This window comes from Centroberyx affinis, unplaced genomic scaffold, assembly GCF_046629955.1.
Source record: "Centroberyx affinis isolate AG114_WGS23_722 - 3 ecotype Tasmania unplaced genomic scaffold, CSIRO-AGI_Caff_v1 ptg000039l_1, whole genome shotgun sequence".
Classification (NCBI taxonomy): Eukaryota; Metazoa; Chordata; class Actinopteri; order Beryciformes; family Berycidae; genus Centroberyx; species Centroberyx affinis.
In genome coordinates, this window is record NW_027278752.1 from 76,640 (window position 1) to 97,865 (window position 21,226).

Here is a 21,226-nt window from a genome sequence, read left to right on the forward strand (position 1 = left end):
TGGATTATCCAGTTTATGATCATCCGACTTTACGGTGGTGCAAGTGAATCAAAAGACGACCAACCTCCCTGGCGACTTTATTTCTCAAAAGCGACTAGGGACAAATCTGGAGACTTTTTCTGACCATGGGAAGCAATGTTAATGTGTTGAATCCCAAAGCATTTGGCTATAAATTGGTACGGCTGATGCCGGTTTTCTCTACTTGCTTGTCTAATCCAGAGAGGTCTGATTATCACAGCGCTTCCCACAGCAGGGACTGTAGGATAGGGTCCACTTGTAATTGTTACTGGCGTACACCGAAATTGGCCCGGGTGGGCAGAGTCAGCACTTGCATTAAAATGGGCTATGCTGCGGAGTGCATAACAAGTGCAGCATTATATATTGATATGCAAATTATCGTATGACATCTGGCGACTTCTAGCAACATTCTGAGCAGGCAATAGCTACTTTCCTTGGAAAGGAGTTGGCAACACTGCTACCGGTGTGGTAACTTAGCCCACACAGTGTACTAATGCTTGATTTGAAGGCCTGTCAAGGCTACAATAAATATGCCTATCAAAACATATCTATTGTGTTTTATTGTTCCACTACTTACTTTTCATCATAATGATAATGGGTACAATGATAGATAAAATTTGACAGTTATCTTGTCCCACACTGTGCCACAGCACCACTAAAATAATATAGCTATGTGTAATTAGAGAATTGAAGCAGACATTTAAAAGTAACGCAAAAGTTTCCCTAGTAACTAATTACTTTTATTATGCGGTAATTGGTAAAGTAATTCAATTACTTTTTGAGAGAAGTAACTGTAACTAATTTTCAGTAACTTGCCCAACACTGTTGATGAATAGCTTTGTTTATACAACTGTTGTATAAAAGCAATATCACACGAGAGGGAGTGCTGTTGTACTGTATTATCGGTCGTAGGCACGAGGCCGCAGGCCGATTGCTGACGATAGCAGGCAGGCTGAAAACAATATGCAGGCAAGTGGTCTAGCTAGAAAAGCAGTCAGGAAACCACAAAAACAATGCCAGGTCCGGCAGACCGAAATCAAGTCCAGTAAACAGACAGAATTCAGGTAATCAGGATACGAGTAATACAGGAAACAACGCTGGAACAAACTCGGAAAACTCACAAGACGATCTGGCAAAGACAGGGTGAAACAAACAGTCTTATATAGGGAGTGGCCGATTGGGAAATGGATAGCACCTGGTGACTGGCGGGAAACTGGGAGAGAGAGAGAGAGAAAGAAGAACTGGACTGGATGACTGGAGTGGGCAAAGGACAGGGAATCAAGACTGGATCAGGTGCTTGAGCTGGAACTGACAGCAGTCGTGACAGGAACCCCCCTACTAAAGATGCCTCCAGGCGTCCTAGCCAGCTGGCCAAGATTGCAACGATGAAAGTCCCTAATGAGGGAAGGGTCCAAAATGTCTCTGGCTGTCTGACCCAACACCTCTCCTCAGGTCCATACCCTTCCCAGTCCACCAGGTACTGAAGTCCCCTACCTCGGCGATGGATTTCTAAGAGGCGTTTCACCGTGTAGGCGTCAGAGCCGTCGATGAGACGGGGAGGTAGAGGGGGCTTGGTAGGAGGGGAAAGTGGGGTTTGGATAACAGGTTTGATCCGGGAGACATGGAAGGTAGGGTGGACCCAACTCAGGGTACGGGGAAGCTGGAGACGAACAGCGGATGGACCTTGAAGATGGGGAAGGGACCAGTGAACCGAGGGTCCAGCTGGTCTGGTCTAGGTCAGAGGAGGCAAGGTAGAGCCAGGAAACGAAAGCTGCTTTCAGAATGGTTCACTCGTTCACTCATTCACTATTCCCTATGCACTGTTTGTCATATAGTGAACTATATGGGCAACGATCAAACAATGTTTCGGACACTACATTAAAGGAATAGTTCGGTATTTTGAACCCTGGGCCCATCCGTCATGATCCCTATTAGTAGAAACCATAACTTCGATAGCTGCCTGCTCCGGGATGCCCCCTCCCACTCTACTGCAATAGAAACCTAGGCATATGCGACAGTCTTTGAAAACTATGATAAACGCTCACAGTATAATCATACCGGTGTCAGTATGTTATCTTGAAAGAATTGTAAAAAAAGCCGAGCTTTCTGTCACTAGTTGTATTCTATTTGGATAAAAACAATTTTTTCTCAAAGACGCACTACCTTCTAAGCCGGTGTAAGCGTCCACGAGAGCCAGAAGAATCCAAAAATAACTGCTGACAGAAAGCTTGGTTTTTTTAAAAATTTTCTGAAAGGGCCTCAGAAACTATGCTTGAAAGAGGCTGGGGCCAGACAGGTGAAAATGAAACTTTGCTGTAGGACAAACTTGAAGACATATTTGGAAAGGCCTTGACCTGGAGAGTAACAGATGTCAATATAAAGAACATGGGTGGTTCCTGCACTGCAATATTGCCCTTTGAACTCTGACCCCGGGCTATTTTTGAAGGCATATTATGCAGCAACACAAGGGGCTGGGGTCAACTTCTCTAGAAAGCTGTTGAGCTGTACTTTCATGGGAGTGGGGTTACTGATGGCGGGCGGCACTGAGTTGGGTTGAAATGCAATATTTTCTGCTTCCCATTAAGATGGCTCAAATCTGACAAAATATTTGTTTTTTCCATCCTCAAATACCCCAGTAACAATGTCAATTCCATGTTTACAACCATTTCCATGTCTACTATGGGAGAAAAAACTGTTTTTCTGGGTGCAAGGTTACGGTGTGAAAAGGCAAACTGCTCAATATTACAAAGATGCAATACAATCTGAACCAAAAGGTTGATGTTATAAGAGGACAAAATAAAATAAAAAATACAAAAATATACTTTTGTTGGTGCTAGTTTGCCGCGATTTCATCAGCTGTGTATGTAAATTATGCTTATTGTAAAGTAGAGGTAACAATACAGTCATTATAAAGTGCTATCTTTTATGCAGTTTATTGAGATGCCACTAAAATAACTTGTTATATAGGTTATGAGCCAAATTTAATTAGCAGATGACATCAAATGCTAAAATGCAAGTGTTTTTTTGTTTTTTGTTACATTTGGCCTTGAAATTGATCTACAATCATATTAACCAATTTTTAAAACATCAATATTAGCACCAAAGAGCTCAAGCAAAGAAATGCAGCAAACCAGAATCCCTTATTTGGGCAGAAAATGTAGGCTAGACCATATAACGCTCATTGGTAACACATACAGTCAACACGAAACTTTACCAGCAATGTTACAACTTCTTGAGCAGTGAAATTGGCGGAATGGATTGCCATGAACCGTGCCATTAACTTTACAGAACAGGCTACATGTGTGAAAGTGGCTGTACTGTATCACTGTAGGCCTGTACAGACTGCTGCTGTGTTTACTATGTGTTTACTAAGTGTTTACTATGTGGCTTCATTTACACCCATCTATGTTCATGTCACATTGATGCATTTTGATGCATTCTGCTGTTGAAATTTTTAAGAATTTCTCCCAGGGGAGGATACCCCTGGCCTCCCTAGTATGGTTCTGTAGCTTCCTCTGGGCTGAGCCCCAGGTACCTACCCCGGATTCTGAAGTCTCTCCTGTGTTTATAGACTGTGATCCCACGCGTCATACCTGAATTAGTAAACAGACAAAAAAATTCTTGAAAACTGAGCATAAGGTCGAAATGTGCAGCAGCAAATAGTTTGATAAATTGAGAATGTGACATGTTCAATATCGTTTGATCAGTCTTTATCAGACAAATGATGTCTGGACTCTCAAGATGATGTCTGTAAAGATGTTTAAATTGATGAATGGAGGGCACTAATACAGTTATAATATTCTTTCTGAAGGTTTATTTCCCCACTTTAGAATACAAACGTGGAAGCTGGCAGAGTGCTTTAGGTACAGGTCTTTGGAGCACAAGGTTGTTGAGTTGAAGTCCCTGATGTATTGTGATTATTTTGGAGTTTCATGAAAAGTAAATCACCACTAAATCACATAGTGGAGAAAACCCTCTAAACTCAAAGCAGGTGTTTGGCATCATCTGCCATAGGCAAAATACCAGATTTGTCATCGCTGATTGGGGTGTGGCCAGAAGCAATTTTCTAACCCATGTGATTTAATATTGATTTATTCATTGATGGAGAGCACTATAAAGTCGTATGTGGTTAAGTGGGTAGCACTGTCAATCATAGGCTGCAGTATCACAATACTTCTCCTGGTAGTTTCTCCTCAGCAAAGCCAGAACAGGAGTTTAGCTCAGTAGGTGAAATATCAGCCTCATATGTGCAAGATTGTGGCTTCTTTGTAAATAACTTGAACAATGTGCGATGAACAATATGACCGCAATTAAAGCTGGGGTAGGCAACTTTGGAGAAATGAAAGTTGATTAAGGTTGACTGACTGACCTGAATGTGGCTTCTTCCTGATGGACAGGTCTTGTGCAGTGGGGGAAAATAACTGGCTTCCTTACACAAGTTTATTCCAGTCCCAGTATTCAGTTTGGATTCTGGCTGTTTCTCCTCATCTCTTCTGTGGATATAATAGTTTTCTCTCTGCAGTTTGCAAGGCAGGCAGGACTTCTATGGCAATACACGTTTTGCCCCATTTGGCTTGCCATAGCCTAGACCAGTGGTTCTCAACGTGGGGTCCAGGGACCACCAGGGGTCCTTGAGGGGGTTCCAGGGGGTCACCGGCAAATTGATGAGTTGTTAAACTTCACCATTATTTCATTTGCAAGAAGTTAACACAGTTAGAGAATGTAGAAGAATGACTGTTTTGATCATAGTTTCACTGTTATCTCTCTACCCACAATACAGATAGTCATGGAATTCTGGATCTAACAATACACAGATTTGCGTCCGAGAGAAAAAAATATCATCAAATGGGGGGGCCCGTGGCTCTAAAGTGGACTAAATTAGGGGTTCTTGATATGAAAAAGGTTGAGAATCACTGGCCTAGACCTCGCAGAGAGCTCACCTGATTGGTTGAGGCCTACCGGGAGCGGGGAGGTTTTGGAGAGCCTGAAAACAGAGGCAGGTGGCCTGATCTTCCCTCCGACCATTTGAGTTACTCATAGCTGGAAAGGTGTTATGACAGTTTTAGCTATGATTTTCAGTTATGAAGTTGCCTACCCCAGCTTTAAATGAGAAACTTGACTGATCGTCCAATCTTCACAAAACTTGTCTGTCTATCTTCCGTAATGTTTTGCCTGTCTATCTTTGTAAAGTCCTTTGAGGCATGCTTTTGCGATGAAGGGCAATATAAATAAATCTGACTTGACTTCAATACCACTCAGGAATCCCAGGACCAAAGTCTTATGACAGGTCTACCTATAATACCGAAGCTTAAGTATTGTATCAAAAGTATTGTTCATGCATCAAAATTCATAGTACATACAGACACCAGCTTTTGAATTAACAGTTCATTTTAAGTATGATTCGATGTGGTATCACGGCACAATTTTGGTATCGTTACACTTGACCTGGTATATCGTAGGGTAAAATTGTGGCAGCATAACAGTTCAGTCTATTCCTGGGTTTTGCATCCGACATCATGCACTGTTCATGTCAGCTTCACATTGACTCACAAGTCATGCACTGAAGTAATTCAGTTCAGAACAAATGCATCGCTGTGTGGACACTGACATGAAACAATAATTAGCACGCGAACGTTCAGATGGCGAAATACAAACCAAAGCTAAACATGTAAAACAATGCGATTAACTTGAGGGGAGTGGGGGGGGCATTTGAATAAAACCGCCGGAAAAGGATAATCAGATAATCTTACAATAATGCTATCCAAAAAAAATATAAAAAATAGAGAATTACACATTTTTCCACTATAATGTCTAGTTCACTTTTGTATAGCTGTGACTTTGTGAGAAATGTTATCATTATCAGGAAAACGAGAGAACTAGAACTCAGTCATGTCTTTGGAATATGGAATGGGAAGGAAGGGAGAGACAGTTGTATCACAGTCACACACACATTCCCACACACACACACACACACACATAATGTGAATTCAATCAATACTGCTCTCCATTTAGCATTCTCTAGCGGTCTCTAGTGTATTGCTCATTAACAAATGCTGCAAAGTAAGCTCTCGCTGTGGATCGCTGAGGATTTTTAAGGCCCCGTCCCATCACAGGTCCTATTTCTGCGTGTCCTCACTGATGGGTCTTGATCTCGGTCTCCGTCCCGGCAGCGGCACCCCCCCCACCTTCACAGCGAGGTCTCGTTGGTGCGGGGGCAGGCGTTCTCCTCCTCCAGCAGGGCGATGCGCTGCTTCAGCATGCGGACCTGCGTGTCGTGCCGCTCCACCACGGCCATCATCTGGCCCTCCAGCTTCTTCAGCTTGCTCTGGTGCTTCTTCTTGGCCTTCTCGTAGGCGGCGACCAAGTTGCTGTGTGTGGGGGGGGTGGGTGGGTGGGGGCGGGGGAGAGAGAAGGCGAGTCAGGTTCACGGGAGTTTAAACCCCCGCGATGCTGCTTTCAAAGGGGGTTACCGTGGAAGCCCCCCTGCTTCCGGAGTACAGAAGTCATAAAGACTTGATGTGCTTTTGGTTGGAAATCATAACCGAATTTACCAGGTAACACAAATTTTTTTGAAGGCTGTTTAATTTTTAATTTAGAAATAAAGCAGCAGAGTTACTTTGTGCTTCAGCATGTAATGAAGAGGAAAAAAATGTGCATCAGGCAAAGATCATCCTCCGATTCATTTTGATAGCGTAAAAGTTTGTTAGTAGAAAAATGAGAAAATTGGTTTAGTCCAGTGGTTCTCAACGTGGGGTCCGGGGACCACCAGGGGTCCTTAAGGAGGTTCCAGGGGGTCCCCAGCAAATTGATGAATTGTTAAACTTCACCATTATATAATTTACAAGAAGTGAACACAGTTACAGAATGTAGAAGAATGACTGTTTTGACCATAGTTTCTCTGTTATCTCTTTGCCTACAATACAGATAGTCATGGAATTCTGGACAAAATCATATCTAACGATAAAAATATTCTCAGATTTTGGGTCAGAGAGACAAATGGGGGTCCGTGGCCCTAATGTGTACTAACTTAGGGGTCCTTGATATGAAAAAGGTTGAGAATCACTGGTTTAGTCTATGTGTAGCTTTGTGAAGAGAGACTCATTTGAAGAGCGGAATTTTTCTCTCTTGTCCCCGGGTCAAGCAGAGAAAGGATGTGGATTGCTGTACTCCATGAACCTGTGGATTCATTTAGAGATTTTGCTATGCTTTGCTTGGGTCTTGGTTACCCCCAACTTTCAACTTTAAGGTTTTAAAGTTGAAATGTAATAATAATAATATAATAATAATAATCTGTATTTATAGAGCACTTTTCAAAATCCACGTTACAAAGTGCTTCACAAAGGCAGCAAAATAAAAATAGTCATAAAATCATCAGGTTTTAAAAGACAACAGAAAAAAAGCAATTTGGTGTATAAAAACCAATACAGTGTAGGAAAAGATAAAAATAGGAAAAGAAAAACATTTTTAAAGGAAATAAGAGACAGTTCAAAGGAAATTAAAGCTCAAGTAAAATCAGGAAAGGCTCTCTGATAAAAGCATGTTTTAAGAAGGGACTTGAAGGAGATCACTGACTCAGCCGACCTGATTTCCTAGGTAACGTAACGCCTAGGTAACGTTAGATTACCGAAAGATGTTCAAGTTCAAATTAGGGCTGGGCAATATATCGATATTATATTGATATCGTGATATGAGACTAGATATCGTCTTAGATTTTGGATATCGTAATATCGTGATATGGCATAAGTGTCTTTTCCTGGTTTTAAAGGCTGCATTACAGTAAAGTGATGTCATTTTCTGAACTTACCAGACTGTTCTAGCTGTTCTATTATTTGCCTTTACCCACTTAGTCATTATATCCACATTACTGATGATTATTTATCAAAAATCTCATTGTGTAAATATTTTGTGAAAGCACCAATAGTCATCCCTAAAATATTGTCGCAATATCGAGGTATTTGGTCAAAAATATTGTGATATTTGATTTTGTCCATATCGCCCAGCCCTAGTTCAAATAGAATTCTTGTCTGCTGTTTTTGTAATTGCTTATATTATATAGGCTAGTATATAAAACAGTCTCTCCTTTCAACCATAGTGACAACCATAGTTGTTTCCCATAGGCCACAGATAAACTGTACCCAGGTAAGATGGTGGATGGTTATCCCACAGTCTATGACGTAATGTCCCCTCTACTGTTTAATCTCTAAGAGCTCACCTTGGTGCTCTCATCCCATGGGATGCCACAAATTCTTATGTGTAATTTAAATGAATCATCAACCTGAACTTGATCTGCAAGTGACTTTGATTTGACATTGATTCTTTCTTTTATTGGTGCATATCTGTTTGAACTAGTAATCTTTTCAGATTACGTAGCCTGTACACATCATATCTAAATCATGTTTGATATCGTTTTCTCAGAACGAGTGCGACAGTATCAGTACGACTTAAGTATTCCCCTACTATTTTACCCAGTGAAAGGATGACAAGAATGTTGGACATTGACACTGTCTGGTTTCCTGATCATTCAGGAGAGGACACTGACTTATCCTGATTTTGGAAAGGAAGAGAGGACCCAATCTCCAATTTTGGGGGTGTAACAAAGTAAGAAATGACTTCTCCCAGGGAGTAATAAGTAATGATATTACTGGTAACACTTTACAATAAGGGTCACTAAGTTAAGGGTTAGTTAATGCTTAATAAGCATTAACTAACCCTTAATTAACAGTTAACTAATGTGTCTGGTAATCATTTACTAATGGTGTTCATGTTAACTAAGGTATTCATTTATACATTATTTAATAGTCATCTTTATAAACTATTAAATAATGTATAAATTAATACCTTAGTTAACATGAACACCATTAGTAATTACACATTAGTTAACTGTTAATTAAGGGGTGGTTAATGCTTATTAAGCATCAACTACCCCTTAACTTAGTGAGCCTTATTGTAAAGTGTTACCAAATAACTTTAAAATGAATAAGTAATATTACTCTTTTTGAGTAACAAACCCCCAAGACTACTAGACCAGTGGTTCTCAACATGGGGTCCAGGGACCACCAGGGGTCCTTGAGAGGGTTCCAGGGGGTCCCCAGCCAATTGATGAAGTGTTAAACTTCAGCATTATTTGATTTACAAGAAGTTAACACACTAGAGAATGTAAAAGAATGACTGTTTTGATCATAGTTTCTCTGTTATATCTCAACCTACAATACAGATAGTGATGGAATTCTAGACAAAATCATATCGAACAATAAAAATATTCTCAGATTTGGGTCCAAGAGACAAAATCTCATCAAATGGGGGGTCCGTGGCCCTAATGTGGACTAAATTAAGGGTCCTTGATATGAAAAAGGTTGAGAATCACCGTACTAGACTACCGGCCTTTTCTCGCATCCGACCCCGTTCTTCGTCCCAACCGCATGCCTGTTAGTGTTGCCACGGTTACCTGTTGGCCCGCTTGAGGTCGTTGACAAACTCTGCGCTTTGCTGGTTGCGGACGTCATTGCTCTTTGTCAGGCGGTCCAGTGCTGCAGCCAGCTCCTGGACACGAGACTTCAGCTTCTTCTCCCTTTTTAGAAATTACAATGGAGTGCATACAAGAGGATAATCAATCAAGAACGTAAAAAAGACAATAGCACACCGACAGAAATGTCACACACAATAAAAAATATTGATATTATTCACACACCGACACTGTCTTAAAGGCTTCTCTGTCACTCTATGTCACTCCTGTATGGACCCAACTTTATTTGTTGAGCACTTTTTGAATAAGTTACAAATATGCTGCACAGTCAATAAAACAGTAACAAATAAAAGCACTTATTAAAACAGAGTTTACAAAACAAACCAACAGGAGATAAGTGCAGGGAAGCATGTAAAAGAAAAAAAAGTAAAGCGAAGATGCTTTCAAAAAGAATTAAATGAAAAGTTTCTAAATATCATATATAAAGAGCAGTCTACTGACACACTAATGCAGAGAAAAATGAATAAATGTCTAAGACACAATTTATATAAAAACTCACAGTACTGTATATAATAAGGATAATGACCAGAAATAATGACCGGACTTATATAGTAATATCAAAGTAAAATAGATGTAATAACTAGTTATAGCATTAGAATGACTGGCAATTACTGAGTAATATACAAGTAAAAAAGGTGCTTTTACCAGTCATTTTATTAGATAATGGCACTACTCCACAAGAGACACACTGTCTCCATTGATTTAGAGGCTACACCTGTGCATATTATAAACAATGTTTTTTCATAAGGTTTTCATTTGCTTATAATGTAGAATGCATGCAATAATATAGTATATATTTTAGAAAAGACATACAAGTACAATATTCACATAGTATAGGTATACAAACCTTACAATCCATAGTAACTCTACAGAAGACAACAGGAACCTTTTTTTTACTGCTATATTACTCAGTAGTTACCAATCATTCTAATCCTATAATTAGTTATTACATCTACTACATCTATATGGACACACACCTACACACACACACACACGTCCTACCGTCTGAATGCATTGGTGAGTTCTGCAGCCAGGTCACTGTTCTCGTTCACAGTCCTGAGGTCAGACAAGCTGGCGGCTGGTGAGTCTCCGAAGTCCTGACCCGCAACACAACACAACACCCAGATCAGATGACACAAGCATAAAAAAAATTGAAGTCATATTTTCAAAATGATCTGGGGTAGCAGACACATATTGTGTTTAAAGAGAGAGGGGATGTGACAATATTTGAAACAATATAACACCCTGTTCTAGGAGCAGTTGCAGCAATAGTGGTAATGTTTTGTACCCTACCTTTATGGCTTTATTATTGTGCAAAATGACCTAATAATAGGCAAAAGTCATCAGAATTTGACCAATTTTAAGAGCAGTCAAATTGTATAATCACTTGTATCAATTATAATAATTATAATCATTTATTATGAATTTGAAATATAAAAACATTTTTTTGTTTATCTGTGTTTTGAAATTTAGGCAACACTTTATTTTCTGGGTCTGCGATTTCCTAATAATTTCCTAGAAAGGAACTGTTCATTTCTTCGGAAGTTTCCTGGAAAACAACATGAAATTATGTACTAATTACAGGGAAAATAGAGAAAGAGTTCAATAGTAGTTGGTTGGTAAGTTCCTCCAATTTCTTCTGTTGTGATGAATAATGAATGAATGAATAATGAATAATGAATAATTATAGTTTTGCAGTTCTTTCCAGGAAACTCTTTTAGAAATGTACAGTATTTTATCGACTCCTCCAGACTGCTTCCATTTTCTATATAACTACTCCATCATCTCATGGTTCTTTCCAGGAAACTCCCTAAGTAATGAACAGTTCCTTTCTAGGAAATGATTAGGAAATTGTGGACCCAGATAATAAAGCATTACCGAAATACCCTGTGGGAAACCCTGATATACACACACAACTAAAAACTGATGTGTGTATTTATGGAGATGATTCCCCCCCCCCCCCCCCCCCCCCCCCACACACACACACACTCCCACCTTGGCCCCGGTGGTCTTGTCTTTGCTGGGCCCTTGCTGCTCCTCCACCTCGGCCTTCAGGTGCTCGATGTGCACCAGGTAGGCGTGCTCCCGCGCCTCCCGCGCACTCAGACGCACCTCCACCGCCTTCTTCTCTTTCTCCAGGAGGTACAGCTGGGCCTTCAGCTCGGCCATTTCCTCCTAGAATTAGAATAATAATAATAACAACAATGATAATAGTAATAACCTTTATTTATAGAGCACTTATCAAAACACAGTGCTCTACAAGTTAAGTCAAAATATAAGATAAAGAAGAACTACATGATTAGACCAACCATCCAATCTATTGCTATTTCCAAAAAATAAATAAAAATAAATATATACAGTACTGTGCAAAAGTCTTGGGCATATGTCAAAGACATCCATAAAGCGAAGATGCTTTCAAAACTAATGAAATGAAAAGTTTCTGAATATCAAAAATTTACAGTAAACAGCAGTCTACTGACACACTACTGCAGAAAACAAATACACATCTAAGACTTCTAAGAAATTTATATAAAAATATAGGGTGCCTAAGACTTTTGCACAGTACTGTATATATTTTTTTTATTTATTTGTATTTTTTTTTTATTAGTATACATATTGGTATGTGTAGATATATGTATATACATATATATAGGTGTGTGTATATGTGTGCATGTACAGTATATATGTGGAAATATCTTTGCTCATATTTTGGTGTAGTTTTGTTTTCCCTGGCTATGTGCTGAAATGTCTTTTTATTTCACAATGTTTTGATAATTTATTACGCGACCAAAATTCTTCTCGTTTTCATCATGGTGTGTACATTTTAAACGAAACACTATTGTGATGCTCACGTATTTCAGATGATTGTCAGCTGCCATGTGAGTACTTAGTAATAATCTTAAACTTAAACTAACTTAGTAATAATCTTGAACTTAAACTAAACATGTTGGAATGATTACAAACAAAAACGTATTCATTTCTGCCAATGTGTTAAAAAGGGAAAACTAAAAACCTTGGTTACGCAAGTGTGCACACCCCCTCATAAGACTGAACTCATCACATTACAGAGCATGCACAAAGCTAATTTGCCTACTCCTGGAATCAAGTACATTTACTCAAGTACTGTACTTAAGTACAATTTTGAGCTACTGGCACTTTACTTGATTATTTCCATTCTGTGAGATGTTCTACTTTCCCTCCACTGCATTTCAAAGGGAAATCTTGTACTTTTTCCTCCACTACATTTATCTGACAACTGGAGTTACTAGTTACTTTGCAGAATAAGGTTTTACACGCAAAACATATGATAAGCTCATAAAATATGTTGCATTGTTAGAGTTTAAACTCCCCAACAGTATATGGAGCAGTTAGACCGACAACATTAAAATACATCTGAAAGGTTAATGCTTCAATAAGTTATCACTCTGAAAGGGACCATTTTTCAAAAATGATTACTTTTGATACTTAAGTACATTTTACTGCTAATACTTCTATAATTCTACATAAGTAAACTTTTGAATGCTGGGCTTTTACTTTTAATGGGAGTATTTTTTCCCATCACGGTATTGCTACTTTTACTTAAAGAGTAACTAAACCCCACCTAAATCTGTGGTGAAGCCTGACACCTAATGGTGAAAAGTAGGGTACTGAACTGGTCATCTGCTATTGGCTGGTCTCTGTGCCTGTGATGTCACCCTCTATAGAGTACAACAGGTGGTGACATCACCTGGCACAAAGACCAGCCAATAGGAGAAGGCCAGTGCAGTACCCTACTTTTCACCATTAGGTGTCAGGCTTCACCACAGATTTGGAGTTTGGGTTCAGTTACTCTTTAAGTAAAGGCTTTACCCACCACTCTGGATAAGTACGTAAAAGCATCCGCCTGACCCCTCTACCTTCATAGCCATGAGCTCCTGCATGAGGACGGCGTTCTCCAGGTCCAGCCTGTGCACGTCGCCCCGGGGCTTCACGTCCACGCTCAGGGGGTCCACGTGCACGCTCTCCAGCTCCAGCACGGTCAGCTTGACGGCGGCGCGGTCGTTCCTCAGCTGCCGGGCGTAGTCCCTCAGCCGCTGCTCGTCCTCCTTGGTGAAGTCCATGTCGCACGAGCTGGCTGTGGAGCTGGTGGTGCTATGATAATAATGATAATATGAATAAGAAATAATAAAGGGCAACGCGTTAAGGTGTTTAAGAATGTGTTGGCTGACGCGCTCTCTCGTGGTGTCTGAAAGTTCAGATCGTTCTTGTATCAAACATTGCATGTTTTAATACTGACCCCATATTATATATAGCTTACTTGTTTATTGTTTGTAACTTTTTAATTTATATATATATTTTGTATGTTTTTCTTACCACTCTTTATTATTATTTATTTAATTTTTATCGTTTATTGTATCTTTTAATTTTATTTATTTATTTATATATATATATATTTTTTTTTTGTATCTCACCTACAATTCTTGTCACATTGACTTTATTTATATGTACATGTAATTTGTTTGTGAAATCTATTCTGTTCATTACTAAATGGTACAATAGGGATGGGGCTCTGTTGGAGCCGAAACATGAGGGGGGGGGGGATATATTGTGTTTATCCAACTGTATCTGTGATTTATTGCATTTTGTATGACTTTAAATACCAATAAAAAGACCTTGAGCAAAAAAAAAAAAAAAAAAAAAACCATTGCATGTTCGTTTTTTCTGTCTCTCTCTCTCTCTCTCTCTCTCTCTCTCTCTCCCTCTCCTGTCATCTGCCTCAGGTCTCACACCACTGGACCCCTTCATCTGCCTTAAAAAGGTCTCCATCTGATTGGTCCACGCCTCTGAAAAAAATAGAAGATTTTGAAATTTGCAAATCCCAAGGCCTTTCGTCTCCTCTCACCTGGTGTGGCTGTTAGAGGAGAGGCTCTCCCAGGGCTGGACACTACACCCGCTGACAGCTATGGCGGCTCCGCAGCTACCGTCCAGTCGGGTCAGCAGGTCCTTGGCCGCGTTCTCGGCGGCCTTCCTGCTGTCGTGGGCCCGCTTCAGGATCTGGCCGATGCTCTCCTCGCTGTACTGATCCCCTGTGCACGCAGAAGGCAATAACGGTCTATAAACATATCATGCTTTATACACATAACTCACTGGTGTTATTGAGTCTTCTACTGTGAGAAGCTTTTAAACTTTTTTTTTGTTTTTCTGTTTTGTACAGATGGTATTAGAAAAGAGAATCACTACTCCTGTTTCCTTTGTTATTTTGTCAGTCAGGACCGGATCGGTCTCAACAGGTTTGGATCCTCTTTAGGTAGGTGGGGATTATCTGAATCACTGTGTGATCAGAGCAGCCGAGTGCATCTGATTATCCATTAAAAATAACAGCTTTAAAAAAAAACTAAGGTTAGTATCATGGGTTTATAAGGGATTTATTCATGGGTTGATACACAGAGACACTAGTAATTAAGGGATTGTGTGCATGGTTCACAGGGTAATTAGGGGAAATTAATGGAAAAGTTCCTGTCTCCCTGAACTTTTCATTCAATTAGAAAGTAAGGAGTCAAGATTAAGGGGGTGTTTACGACTTAAGAATTGAAATAATGTAAATTAATGAAAATGTCAGGTTCATTTAAGGCATTACTGGTTCTTAGAGATGCATGGCGTTTGATCAGTGTCTCTAGATCTGCAGGATGTGGCTAACACTAGAATATCTGTGCACCAAATTATATTGATGCAAAAACATAAACCTTTTCCCTTCCTAGTACCGATCAGTTCCGAATAGCTTTTTCTGTTGCTCTCCTCCACAAGGAGGTCAGAGGTCAGAGGTCAGAGGTCAGAGGTCAGCTACAGAACAGCACTCCTGGAGCTGGGAGTGAGTCAATGTCTTGCTAAGGGGCACTAAGGCAGGCCAGATGCTTGCCGACACGTGGGGGCCCTGGTCCTTTGGGTGAAGGATTGCATGTGCAAAGGGATATATAGACTACCAGTCAAAAGTTTGGACACACCACATTTTTCTTCATTTTTACTATTTTCCACATATTAGAATAATAGCAAGGACATCAACACTATGAAATAACACAGATGGAATGATGCAGTGACCAAAAAAGTGTTAAACAAATCAAAACTATATCATATTTTAGATTCTTTAAACTAGCCGCCCTTTGCCTTGATGGAAAGGCAAAGGCTTTGGAAAGAAATTCATACATAGCCATCAACCTCACTATTTATTTCAAGCATTTAAGCATAAGTATTTAGATCAAAATGGCTTCAATCAGGTGTGTCCAAACTTTTGACTGGTATTGTGTATATATATATATATATATATATATGTATGTACATATATATATATAAATATATATGTATATATACATGTGGACAAGCGTCATATAGTGTCTTCCTTACCTACGGTGCCGACTCCGGCAGCTCTGAACTGTTCCAGGACCAGACTTTGTTCACTCTCAGCCAGGGCCAACAGCAGCTCGTATGCCTCAATACACTGCTCACTGGAGGAGAGAGAGAAAACACGCACGGACCCCACGTTGAGAACCACTGGCTTATTGTTTAGGTACATAATGTCTGTGCATGTGAGCGTGCACGTGTGTGTACCTGTACTGCAGTGCCAGTCGGAGTGCCGTGGCATTGGACTCGTACTTGCCAACCAGCATACTCATCCTCTCAGCGTTGCCCTTGCACTCCTCTAGAGTGATTGTCAGAAGGTCATTCTGGGACTTCAGGTGTTCAATGCGGCTGGAGGACACATGCACACACACACACACACACACACACACACTGATTATTCTGTGCCTTTAAAGGTAGACAATGAAAACACTATTACTGCAGTTATTATCATCACATCCCCACTATCACTGATGAAACCAGGGTTACTTTAAAATTCATGAGTCACTGTCATCATAAGCTTAGTCGCCATCTTGTTTTTAACATAAAGTACCCTTGTGCGATGGGGAGGGAAACCTATCACTGCAAATACAGTGAGAAAAGGCTTCACCTGTTCAAGGGATTTTTTTAAAATAAAAGTTAAAGCACACAGAATGCTAAATTAAAGTACACAGAATGAAACATGCTACTAATTCCTTTTGCATCTAAAAACAATACTGTTTCATTTATTATAATTACTTGGGGACTACTAAATGAAATTGAGTTTTTACAGTGTTCACTGGTAAAGTTTATGCAGTTAATTATAAATAATATGCTGCAAAGCTAGTTCATACGGAAGAGGATTGGGGCCACATGTAAAAAAATTGATTTGAGAATAAAGTCAGAATTCTGAGAATAAAGTCTGAATTCTGAGATTAAAGTCTGAATCCTGAGATTAAAGTCTGAATTCTGAGTTTAATGTCAGAATTCTGAGAATAAACATCAGAATTCTGAGAATAAACATTGAAAATGACATTACAGAATTCTGACTTTAATCTCAGAATTCTGACTTTAAACTCAGAACTCAAATAAATTTTTCACGTCACCCTGATCCTCTTCTGTAAGTTCAGGCAGACAAGTGAAGTATTACGCAATTTCAATCAGGGTGACTACCTAAATCACTCATTCATTCATGCTTTCCCTTTACCCCATCAGAGTTGGCAAACACTCTCCCTCTTTTTTCCAGAGAACCAATCAGAATTACAGTAGCCGTCACTTCCCTCTCTTTTTCAGAGAGGCAATGGTCTAAGTGATGGGAGTATATACACATCACCTACTATTCTATTGTGCTACTCACAGATCTATGCTGTATGCTGATGTCATTCCAGTCGCAGTGCTTACCTTCGTCCCTCTACCACCCCCTATCACCACCAATGTCCAGGCTCCAGAGGAACTCCCCAGGGGGACGTCCTAATTTCTACGTCTATCCTGGATGTACTCTTAATTTCACGAATGGGAGTTCCTCCATGGAGCTTACGCCAAAGTTTCCATCACGTTTCATGTCATGAATAAAGTTTTCCATTTGAGCGTTCATCCTAGTCTCTCCTGATTGAATTGCAATGAGCTATTTGCAAGTTTATCTAAGCTAACAAATGCACTTGTTCACTCTCTCTCGCATTGCCCATGCTACTACTACGCTGCTCAGACTGCAGATCACTGCTGCTCACCACACCGACGTTTCATCATACCCAGTCAAAATTCTAATTTTGCGAGTCCAAATTTTGCGTAACACTCACCTGTTCAGCCTCTCGGTTTCAACCTCGAACTCACGGATCTTGTTCTCGGAGACCGCAGAGCCGTGGGAGTACAACGTCTGGAAGATCTCCTGAATGTTGGAGGAGTCCTGAAGTGAATGGGCCAAATGCTCGGCCACGTTACCCGACACCTGCCAAAAGAACACCACGAGAGAGGGCTTTCAGGTGATGTAAGGCACCCTCTGGTGGCCATGTTGGGAAGTCCACTCTTGGGCAACAACGACTGAGAACTGATTGCATTTGTAAACTTACGACTAAAAAAAGGACTCAATTGTGAGTTTTTTTCTCGCAATTGTGACTTTATTTCTCAGAATTATGACTTTATATCTCAGAATTATGACTTTTTTTCTCCCAATTCTGACTTTTTATCTCAAAATTATGACTTTTTTCCCCATCACAATTCTGACATGTTTTTCTCACAATTCTGACTTTATATCTCAGAATTCTGACTTTTTTTCCCTCACAATTCTGACTTCTTTTTCTTACAATTATGACTCTATATCTCCGAATTCTGACTCTTTTTTTGCAAGAAAAAAAAAAAGTCCCAGATATAAACTCAGAATTCTGAGAAAAAAAAGTCAGAATGATCAGAAAGTCAGAAAGATTGTGTTACATCCTCTCAGGTTGCAAGACCTTGCTCATGCCGAGAACTTAAAACTGAAATGTGCACGGAGACACACTCAATATTTCATAATCATGAGCCCACCCTACTATTTTCTATGAATGGAGCAGCAGGGGAGTTTTCATCTTACAGGACATCTTCGGACAAGATGGTCTTCTTACTTTTCAAGATTTACAATTAAAATGTAACCTTTCTAGTTCCTCTTTATTTTTCTACTTGCAATTACGTACCGCACAGATTAGGAATTCATCCACTCACTAAAATCCACAAGCAAGCCGCTGAAGGAGTGGTCTCAAATCTTTATACGTTCATTTTAAAACATAAACAATTACCCCTTTCCCTAAATAACTTGTGGATGCTTTATATTAGGTATTAATTCATACACAGATTCTATCTTTCTCCTAGGAGACTTTCCCAAATGAAAATACTTAATCTCCTAATTGTTCTTTTTGCCCTTATGGTAAGCCATTCACATGATATGGGAATGTCCAAAAATGATGGACTTCTGGAAAACTGTTCGTGAGACACTTTTTACCATTGTGGGCCAATCTCTTCCCTTGCTTCCATGAGTGCTGCTACTTAATGATAGCTCTAACTTGGAATTCCCCTTGTCACAGAAGCAGCTGTGGCTAGCTGGTCTTACAGCAGCAACAAAATAATAGTGTTTCAGCTAGAAACACTCCCTTTTGTTCAACATTAGCTTTTCTCATGTGTTTGCCCTTTTCTTATATGAGTCTAGAATGCCTTAGTCTAGAACAGGGGTTCTCAACCTTTTCTACTTCAAGGCCCACCTATTCATACTTGCAACAGGCCAGGGCCCATAAAAAAGATCCCAAATTATTTTGGCTAATCTGTTCTATTCTAATCATCTAATCTAATAATCTTTTCTAAGTGTATTAATGAACTACAACAACACCACTCCCTGTTATACAGGCGGGATCCCTCGAATTAAATAAATACAATAAAAACAAACAGGTCCTTTAAAATTGTATGGGTGTGCCAGAAGCCACTATAAAACCATAAAAGCAGGGCATTCTCAGTCAAAAGGGATTTATTATACAAAAGTGGAGTCTGGCTGATTAACACAACAAGAATAATGATTCAATAATTGGAAGTAATTAAAACCAGGAAGTGCACTCAAAACAAGTGGATAGAAAACCACTCAAAGAAACATGCATACATAAGATCACTGTGAATCAATTAATAATTCAAAATAATAAATAAAATAATAGAATGAACAAAATCGACCAAATCACTTATTTTTTATAGTTTTGCAGTCGTCTGCTTTAAGTAACATCAAAAACGTTTCTAGACCTGCAAAAATGTTAATAGGGAGTAGTCATCTATTGTTCTGGGGCAATGCCATATGCATATAATAACATAAGTTGCACAGTATAATGTTGTGACCACACACACACACACACACACACACACACACACACAGTACACACAGCCTTACCCCTATGCTGGTGATCTCAGAGCCCAGTACCGGCCTCTCAGTGGAGGAGGCGGTGGACTCATTGCGTGTTTTGGACAGCTTCACCCTCTCTGCCACCTGCCGATCACATCAAACAAAACATTACTCCAAAAAAATGAAATAAAATAAAAAATAAAAAAATGGCACTGTCAAAGAGATGGGGGGGGAGAGAGAGACAGAGACAGAAAGAGAATACATTTTATATCCAGATTATCCAGATTACATTTACATTTTAGTCATTTAGATGATATTTAGCTTATCCAGTGACAAATGACTGCAACTGCCATTACTCTCCCTATGATATTTGACAGATTTATTGCATAATTTCTTTATTGACAAAAACGGTGCCACAACAAGGATATTTAATTGAAATGTATCATACGGTTTGGGTTTTGCAGGCATGTAATCTGTTTGTCTGTTGTGGTGAAGTCACCGCCTGTTGTACTCTATAGCAGTGGTTCTCAACGTGGGGTCCGGGGACCACCAGGGGTCCTTAAGGGGGGTTCCAGGGGGTCCCCAGCAAAATGATGAATTGTTAAACTTCAGCATTATTTCATTTACAAGAAGTTAACACAATTAGAGAATGTAGAAGAAAGACTGTTTTGATTGTAGTTTCTCTGTTATCTCTCTACCTACAATACAGATAGGAGAAAATCATATCTGACAATAAAAATACTGTCAGATTTGGGTCCGAGAGACAAAACCTCATCAAATGGGGGTCTGTGACTCTAATGTGGACTAAATTGGGGTCCTTAATATGGAAAAAGTTGAGAATCACTGCTCTGTAGAAGGTGACATCGCCTGGCACAAAGACCAGCCAATAGCAGAAGGCCAGTGCAGTACCCTACTTTTCACCACTAGATGTCAGGCTTCACCACAGATTTGGGTTTAGTTACTCTTTAAACATATCTATTAAACCAGGACAAGATTTAACTAATTAGTTAGACCAGTGTGTGTGTGTGTGTGTGTGTGTGTGTGTGTGTGTGTGTGTGTGTGTGTGTCTACCTTGGCTACAGGGATGTCGTTGCTGCTGCTGCTGGTGCTGAGCTCTCCGGTGCTGGGGTTGACGGGACGCGAAGCGGCCGTCGGACGTCCCGAACCGGATCCTGCGCCTCCCTGGGAAGTCTGGAGGCGAGTTTGCAGCTCCCGCACCTGACCGAGGAGTCACACACACACACACACACACACACACACACACACACAAATAGGTAAGGGCTCCTCAGTGAATTAACAAGAACGAATGTTACGAGCCCTACACACATTTTTGCAACCGCTAGATATATATAAGTGGTTTTGTTTCTGTTCAGTATGAAATATAAAATACAGACTGTAATCCTTACACATGAACTATATTGTGCTTTTAATACATAAGAGGGGATATCTGTCTTTCTAAAAGCTGGGCAGCCCCTACAGGACCTATA

The 21,226-nt window shown here is 39.9% G+C and overlaps 1 protein-coding gene across 1 annotated transcript; it reads right to left on the reverse strand.

The window, feature by feature from the left end:
* Positions 1-3,750: 3,750 nt before the first annotated feature.
* Positions 3,751-20,963, reverse strand: LOC139642257 (colorectal mutant cancer protein-like; the record flags this gene model as incomplete). The annotated part of the gene is made up of 11 exons (XM_071517011.1): positions 3,751-6,386; positions 9,464-9,586; positions 10,544-10,638; positions 11,537-11,716; positions 13,438-13,672; positions 14,424-14,607; positions 15,920-16,020; positions 16,124-16,264; positions 17,689-17,837; positions 19,788-19,883; positions 20,811-20,963. Coding segments are annotated over 11 exons (1,638 nt in total), but the record flags the coding sequence as incomplete, so codon positions are not given.
* Positions 20,964-21,226: the final 263 nt, after the last annotated feature.